The sequence below is a fragment of the Brassica oleracea genome, chromosome C7 (assembly GCF_000695525.1).
Source record: "Brassica oleracea var. oleracea cultivar TO1000 chromosome C7, BOL, whole genome shotgun sequence".
In the NCBI taxonomy this organism is placed as follows: Eukaryota; Viridiplantae; Streptophyta; class Magnoliopsida; order Brassicales; family Brassicaceae; genus Brassica; species Brassica oleracea.
Window position 1 is genome coordinate 32,193,096 of NC_027754.1, and position 8,209 is coordinate 32,201,304.

Below are 8,209 nucleotides of genomic sequence, written 5' to 3' on the forward strand. Positions count from 1 at the left end.
AGAGAGCCGGCGGCTAGAGAGAGAGAGAGAGCCGGCGGCTAGAGAGAGAGACAAACCCTAGTTTCCTTTTTCCTTATTGGTTTATGATTTGTACTTTTTCCATATTTGTATTTCCATATTCTAGTCTTTCCATTATTCTATGACGGTGTAATTCCCTATATATAAAGGGCTCCTTATGTTTATGAATAATATAGAAACATATAGATTTATTCTCTAGTTTCACAACATAGAAAACAATATTGGTGGTTGGAGCGTTAAAACTATTTTCAAAAGGTATTTAAAACATGACATCAGAGCAACTTTAATGAGATTTCTTGCTTGGGTTTCCCGTAAAGTTTAGAACCCCACAGTTACATACGCATATGTAATATATACAAACATATACATGTATTTTAAGAACCTAGGAATAAAAAACTCCTATGAAGTTGCTCTCGAGGCCAACCTTGGGAGGTTCTAGATAAGTTTCCAAGTGATTAAAAAATCAAGAAAATAGAAAACAAAAAGAGGCAATGTTTTGAAAACCAGATTAGATGGCTGGATAACGAATTGGTGAATTATTTGAGTCACGACTTAATCCGCTTTAACCGATTCAACCGATTTTTAATAATAGTATTTTGTAAATGTATATTTATATATCGTAACATCACCAAATAAATATATATATATACTGGTTGGCAAAAAAAAAAAAAAAAAAAAAAAAAAAAAAAAAAAATATATATATATATATATATATATATATATATTGAGATACTTCATATTTTACCGTTAATTGTATTAAACTAAACACACCTTTTTTTTTTGTCAAAACTAAACACACTTTATCCATTGACTTTATTCTCCTACCATAAATCCATCCACCTTTTTAACTTTTCAAATATTCTATTGAGTAAATTGGCCCAAAACACAATGAGAATGACCAAATTAAAGATATGCCATGAGAACAAAGAGCTGGACCGAATAGTGATTTCAGAGGGAGTAAATATACATATCTACCCTTCAGCAAATATGGTATGATAGATAAGTATTCTTATAGCCCTATAGAATCGTAGGCCGTATTTCTTAGATTTTAAATAGATATGACAAATACTATTTTTTTAGATTTTCTCGGTTAGCGAGGAGGTGGCACAGGAGAACGTATCAGAGAAACTACAATCAGGACCATATTTTTTCTGAGCAAAACGGCGCATTAAATAACGTATCCACCCTTTAGATTTCCCGGCTTTACATACAAAAAAAATATAAGCAGGAGAGAGGCTTAGCCTTCTTTCTCTTTGCCTGTATAACATGAAGTAACCAGACCGTCATTCTCAGATCCATAAAGAAACACAGCGTGGTTCTTTAAGCACAGTAAGACAGAAGTGAAAAGAAGCTTTTAAGAAAGTAGTTGCGGTAGAAAGGTATGTTTCCAAACTGGATTCCATTTAAAGTGGTATTTCTGTACACATATATTTATAAGCCGGTACTTTTCACCAACCTCTGCTTTGACTCCCGATTCCTGCTTTAAAGTAGAATCTGTATGATTTAAATTTGGTAATTAATTGCTTTTGTATGAAGCACTTTCTCAGACATAGGCCAAACCCTAGATCTGTTAGTACCATATTTATTGTCAAATATCGAAAGGATTTTTAAACCCTAATTTATTGTGCAGGATGAGCATTTGTGTTCGTCTTTGGCGAGGAGAGTGGAAGAAAAATGGGGAGGATGAATGGCATTTCCACCCTGATGTCGATGATTTCGGATTAAGGGCAATGAGAAAAGATGATGAAACGTATGAAACTTTGGAGGCGATGGTTAGGAGACGCTACTCTCTCCGACCGTCTACACCGGTGGTGCTAACCTTCAGGCTCCCTAGCTGGATGTTGTCACCGGTGGGATACAAAACTCTACCAACGACAATAACCAGAACTGAAGATCTGTGTGTTTTGTTAAACGTGAGGACGTCCCTGTCGGACCTAGCTTTGCTTGTCACCGCTGGCCCTAAATGTGTTGCAGAGTACGAGTTCCTTTGCAGAACTAGTTTTACGATTGGATCAACAACGTACGTAGTTGACAACACACAAAATGAAGGATCCAGAGCGGAGTACGAGAGTAAGTACTTTTCCCAAAAGTTATATTCTTGTATACTGCATTATACAATATGATTGATACAACTCGGGAAATGATAACGTGGCAGCTCTAGTTTATGGGGACCGAGCAACTCAGACTGAAAGGGTTATGAACGCCCTATTCCCTGAAGATGCATTAAGGCTTTTCCACCGTGTGTCTTGCGAGATGGCTTATGCGGACCGGTGTCTTGCTAATGAAATCAACCATAACCGAGGGTCTCGGGAGATAATAGTCGTTGATGATGATGATGACGTAATGTATGAAGCTAACCCAGTCAATGTAGAAATTGGGGAAAGCAGTCAAGCCGGTGGAGGTACGTGACCTTGATTAAACGATGTTCATAGAAATCACGTCTATTTAATTACTTCTTATTTCGTTTCTTCTCACCATCTGTAGGTGGCTCACTCCAACCAAGCATGGTTTTTTCTGCAGCTATGACTCAATCCCAAGCACCTCCCATATTATGGGACGTTGGAATGGACTTGGCTAACCACCAAAGTCAGAGTAACCCACAAAATGTCCATTCTAGCTTGGAGAATGACATGAGGTTTTGGGAAGGAGTTATAGCTGCAGGACTCCACGTTGATGGACAGTTAAACATGAATGCTGGTAATGATGATGAGATGCAGAATCTTGGTGGCATTATCTCTTTGGCGGGAGCAAACGATAATGTTATCGGGGAGGGGGTCGACCACGAGGTTGTGCCAAATGTTGGTGTTGACAACGCCGTCGTACAAGCTGAAGGTGGGGGGTCATCTACTGGTTCAAACCGTGAAGGTAAACAACTAGGTGGTGGAATGTTGGGTGCAAAACCTTTTGAAGGCGACGACTTTTGTCCAGTAGATGAGCCAGCAAAAGGTTGTGTTTACTGTTAATTTGTTTGAAACAAAATAACAGTGAATGTAATTAGTTTATTAATATATATGATGCAGGGTTTGAGGCTCAAGGGATGCAAACACAGACAGAAGATGGCGACGTACAAGTGTTGCCAGCTGGGGTTGTTGAAGAAACAACTCCTAAGGTGGTTCCTGCAATGTTTAGCTTAACTGAAGGTGGACACACCGCTGGTAGTAGTGGAGTGCGCAAGGCTGATAACTGTCTAACCGAAACTTCTTCTGAAGCAAGTGAGACTGAGGGTGGGTTTTGATACATTTGAAACCTAAGCGCTTAGTTTTTTGACTTGTGTTAAATAACGTAAAATATGTAGGTGCTGGAATTTTTTGGGGTGTATTAAGGGAAAGGGGGGGGGGGTGTTTGGAAGTGAAGTGCACCGTTGTTTGTATTATGTTTTGTTAAACTTTCTCGTAGCCGGCTATGTTCTAGGAAGTGGTGTTGTTGACCACCTAACCGGCTAAGTGAAAGTTTATAATGTCTCAGTTTGTCAACCCTTTTTTGTAACTGATGAAGCAAAGGCTACTAAATGTTTAATATAAATGAAGTCTAAATGTTTAATATAAATGAAGTTTAACTTATATGTTTCCCAGATCTAAATTTTGATTTCAATCAATTTACATGATAAGAACATCTTCAATTCGAGAGTAGTTATTGTGAGGGGTTTTACCTTCTTCTGTCATAACAGTGTGTACAAATTTTCTTTCTTTGTAAAATAAGAGAACCAAAATGATTAGATTGCAACATTAATAACCGGAGTCTATCATGTGTAGGAGATGTTGGAGATTGTAAAGGAGAAGTCACCGTTGGTATGCTCTTCAGAAACAGAGAAGCGTTCCGCCAACATATGGCAATTTATGCCATCAATCGGAAGTTCCGGTTTAAGTGCGCAAAGTCTGAACCAGGATTGATGGCGCTAGAATGTTGCAGCGCAACTTGCCCTTGGCGAGTATATGCAGTTCGTTTGAAGGATGCTGATGTGTTTGAAGTTCGTAAAGTGGTTCCAGAGCATGTATGTTCAGTTGACGACGGCGGGGGATACCAAACTCAGGCTACTGCTGCAGTAATAGGTGAGCTTATGAAAGGCAAGTTTGGGGTGTCGGGTTGTGGACCAAAACCTCGTGACATACGTCACATGATGCGTGGTGACCACAATGTTAATATTTCCTACTGGAAGGCTTGGCGTTCTAGAGATGTAGCTATGGAGAACACCAAAGAAACTGATGCAGGTGCTTACGCGAAGCTACCGGATTACCTAAACAAGCTGGTTACCGCAAATCCGGGAACAATTGTGGAACTATTCACAGAACCACACGACTCTGCTGGCCACAAGTTTAAATATTTATTTGTCGCTTTGGATGCTTCAATAAAGGGATACGAGTTTATGAGAAAGGTGGTGATTGTAGATGGCACCCACTTGAAAAGCAAGTATCAGGGATGTTTACTAACTGCTTCAGCTCAAGATGGCAACTACCAAATATTTCCTTTGGCTTTTGCTGTTGTCGATGGGGAGAACGACTTGTCTTGGGAGTGGTTCTTCTTGAAGCTTTCAAAATTTGTGACAAATCATCAGGAATTGGTTTTTGTATCAGATAGGCATCCTTCAATATCCAAAGGGATAAGCAAGGTTAGATAAATACTTGTCTGGATAATTTTTGTAGTAACCGAATACAATTTTAATTAGCTTGTACAGATGAATATGTGCCCGGTTAACTAACTTCTCGTACTGACTAAATGCAGGTGTTCCCCGGTGCGGGCCATTTCATCTGCATTGTCCATTTGAAAAGAAACATCCGCTCAAACTTCAAGGGACGACATCTAGAGTTTTTGGTGGCAAAAGCTGCAAGAACCTTCAGACTTCAAGAATTTTACGCAACGTTCAACGAGATTAAGACAATGGATCCAAGATGTGCAGAATATCTTCTGGAGATTGGTCTTGAACAGTGGGCAAGATCTCATTTTCAGGGGAGACGCTATAATGTAATGACAAGCAATCTGGCCGAGTCTTGGAACGGAGTCTTGCGTGAGGCCAGAGAATTTCCTGTCATACGATTGGTTGAATTCATTCGTAGCAAGCTGATGACGTGGTTTGCTAATCGGCGTGAGGCGGCCACCAAAAGCGTAGCTCACATATCTCCCAGGGTGTTAAAAATTCTTAGCACAAACTTTGAGAAGTCTGGTGGCTATGAGGTACTTGAGATTGGAGAAAAGGAGTACGAGGTGCGAGAAAAACTTGGGGGTGGTTTCCATGTCAACCTTTCCAATGACACGTGTAGCTGCTTTGAATTCCAAACACTATTCATTCCCTGTTCCCATGCAATAGCGGCGGCTTTAAAAGGAAAGATTGGAGTTGAAAGCTTGGTCTTGCCTGCGTATGGGGTTAGTGTACTGAAATCGGCATATGCTGGGACAGTACATCCTCTGGAAGGTTACAGTGGAATTGGCGATTTGATTGCTAATGTTGATGGCCTGCATCTACACCCCCCCTCAACAAGAAGACTTCCGGGAAGGCCCAAAAAGCAACGATTCTACTCAAAGGGCGAAAAACTTGTAAGAACTTTTTAATGTTTCACAATTATGCCTCCACCATGTAAAAATAATTTGTTGTATCCTTCTGACAGATTTTTCTATTTATTAGATGAAACGCATGAGTCGCAGGACCGCTTGCAGCAGGTGCAAGAAGTTGGGACACAACAAAGTAACCTGCAAAGAACCTATATAAGATATGGAAGCAAGGTGGTTATGGAGGGGGAATCTAAGAAAATGGGGCCAGTGTACGTAACGAGAGCGGTTGAAAGGGAAAGCTGTATGTAACGAAGGTGGGAGTTACATAAGGGAAAGTTGTATGTAACGAAGGTGGTTTGATGATGATGGAAGAACAATTCTGGTGTTGCTGTGAAATAAATCTGTACACAAAATCCATCTAAAGGAATGTATGTCTGTTGTCATGCTATATTTAATAAGATTTCCCCTTTTTATGTACAGTTAAATAGAGTTATCCAGATCATTACGTTTCCAAGTAAGTGAAAAATAATGGTTAGACATTTGAAGAAACTGACAACGAACTTTATCTTAGTCATCGGCATACGTCAACATAACACAAAATACAACAAGGTCATAAACATACTATTCAGTTTAATAACTTAAACAGACATTTAGGAACCACAAAGTTGTTAATATAAAACACAAGTAGAACTAGTAGGAAAAACATAGACATACTATTTCGGGCTTCTGCTTCACTTAAATAGACCTAGTAAGGCCGTTGCTGCAATCAACTCTTCGAGGCGGTCACAATGATGGCCGTCACTGCAAAAAACCCTCCCCAAGACAAAACCATAAACTTTCGCAACATCTTCTCTCTCTCGGAAGCCCGGAGTAGTTCAACTTCGAGTCTACTAATCTCCTGTGTTTTATCCTCCACAGCTTGAGCGAGGACTGCAGTTGATTGATTGCCATCCCGGGCTTGAAGAACAGGTTTCTGTTGCTGAGATAGAGTTTCCCTTAGCTGTCTTAATTCTATTTGATGAAGCCGTATCTGCTCCCGTGCCTCAATTAGACTCTGCTTCTGCCACCCACATGCGTCTTCCAGATCCGCCCACGCAAAAAACCCATGAATCTCACAGCGGAAAAAACGTCTTCCCGGGTTATCGTCAGTCCAGCCTTGATTTTCTTAGTCCTTCGCGCGCAGTGACAAAGGGGAGCTTCGGTGGAATTAACATCGAATCGATTACGGGATGATGCTGACGACCCAAAACTTAGATTCCTATCCATGACGAAGAACAATTGAAGAATTGATTTGGGAGGAAAAAATAAGAAATTAGGGTTGCTGGGGGAGAAAGATTTGGGGATAAAAAGACGGTCTCGAAGGGTTAACTATCTTTCTCTCATCAGTGTTTTATGTCAACGTACCGACTTTTTACATGTGTGATATGCACGTGTAGACGAAATTACCTACCCGGTTAATAAAAAGAATACAGTAGCTGGTTTACTACACAATTTCGGTTTAGAAATATATAACCAGTTAACAATATTTTTATTTACAATATAAATAACCGTTTACTAATTATTATCGACTCTTCATTTAATGTTGCAATCATTTACATTGCTTAAATAAATCATAAACGAAGTTCACTTAAAAAAAATCTAAACCCTAAACTCTATACACTAATCTCTGAACCATCAACCCTAAACTCTAAACCATTCTCTTCCAAATCAACCCAAATGCTTTTACGCTATTTCCATATACCGTTTACTAACCAAAAACGCCTAGCGATTCATATGTAAACGCCTAGCGATTCATATGTAATTCGTAAAAGGTTCTTACATAAACCGTAAACCCTAAACCCTTCTCTTCCAAACCCTAACCCCTATACCCTAAACTGTAAACCATAAACCATAAACCTTAAACCCTAAACCCTAAACTCTAAACCATAAAGCCTACACACATAATCCTAAACCATAAACCCTAAACACATAACCCTATACCCTAAACCCTCCATCCTAATCAGTTAAATTTAACCCTACATCCTAAACCCAAAATCTTTGGGTTGCAATCAACCCAAGTGCTTATATACGGTTCGGTTTAGAGTTGTGACTGCCCTGGTTTTTAAATAAAATTATCCTAACCCATCCAACAGAAAACCGTATTTACATTCAGATAACCAGTTTCTTTTCTGTTTATCAGGTCAACTCCTGCTATATCCGGTTAGTGGAAGTTTTCTAACTGGTAGCCAATAATAATTTCAGGACAATTACATATGTTATTGTACGTATATACCCTAAACCTTACTCCCTAAATCCTACACCGTAATCCCTAAACCCTACCACTAAACACTAAACCCTAAACACTTAGCCCTAAACCATAAACTCTAAACCCTAAACCGTAAACACTAATACTTAAACCCTAAACCATAAACCCTAAACCCTAAACACTAAACCCTAAACTCCAAATACTAAAATCTAAACCGTAAACTATAAACCCTAATCAGTTTAAATAAACCCTTAACCCTAAACCCTAAACACTAAACCCTAAACTCCAAATACTAAAATCTAAACCGTAAACTATAAACCCTAATCAGTTTAAATAAACCCTTAACCCTAAACCCTAAACCATTGGGTTGCCATCAATCCAAGTGCTTATAACGGGTTCGGTTTACACTTGTTATTGCCGTGGTTTTTAAATAAAATTATCCTAACCCATACAACAAAAACC

General features: G+C 39.2%; 2 protein-coding genes across 2 annotated transcripts; both read left to right on the plus strand.

The window, feature by feature from the left end:
• The first annotated feature begins 1,185 nt into the window (after nucleotides 1–1,185).
• On the plus strand, nucleotides 1,186–3,514 carry LOC106304273. Its single transcript, XM_013740684.1, has 5 exons — nucleotides 1,186–1,397; nucleotides 1,649–2,088; nucleotides 2,174–2,419; nucleotides 2,503–2,964; nucleotides 3,039–3,514. Exons 2-5 carry the CDS (start codon nucleotides 1,650–1,652, stop codon nucleotides 3,251–3,253), a joined length of 1,362 nt encoding a protein of 453 aa, XP_013596138.1. The 5' UTR covers nucleotides 1,186–1,397; nucleotide 1,649; the 3' UTR covers nucleotides 3,254–3,514.
• Nucleotides 3,515–3,844: 330 nt separating this feature from the next.
• Nucleotides 3,845–5,853, plus strand: LOC106303111. The gene is made up of 3 exons (XM_013739463.1): nucleotides 3,845–4,624; nucleotides 4,738–5,547; nucleotides 5,636–5,853. Exons 1-3 carry the CDS (start codon nucleotides 3,845–3,847, stop codon nucleotides 5,717–5,719), a joined length of 1,674 nt encoding a protein of 557 aa, XP_013594917.1. The 3' UTR covers nucleotides 5,720–5,853.
• The last annotated feature ends 2,356 nt before the right edge of the window (nucleotides 5,854–8,209 follow it).

Bases quoted from the DNA above. Each gene is read 5' to 3' on its own strand.
- LOC106304273 (XM_013740684.1), top strand. From the start codon at position 1,650: ATGAGCATTTGTGTTCGTCTTTGGCGAGGAGAGTGGAAGAAAAATGGG. The intron at 2,089-2,173 runs GTAAGTACTTTT...ATAACGTGGCAG, and splicing joins ATCCAGAGCGGAGTACGAGA to CTCTAGTTTATGGGGACCGA. The intron at 2,420-2,502 runs GTACGTGACCTT...CACCATCTGTAG, and splicing joins AAGCAGTCAAGCCGGTGGAG to GTGGCTCACTCCAACCAAGC.
- LOC106303111 (XM_013739463.1), top strand. From the start codon at position 3,845: ATGGCAATTTATGCCATCAATCGGAAGTTCCGGTTTAAGTGCGCAAAG. The intron at 4,625-4,737 runs GTTAGATAAATA...GACTAAATGCAG, and splicing joins TATCCAAAGGGATAAGCAAG to GTGTTCCCCGGTGCGGGCCA. The intron at 5,548-5,635 runs GTAAGAACTTTT...TCTATTTATTAG, and splicing joins ACTCAAAGGGCGAAAAACTT to ATGAAACGCATGAGTCGCAG.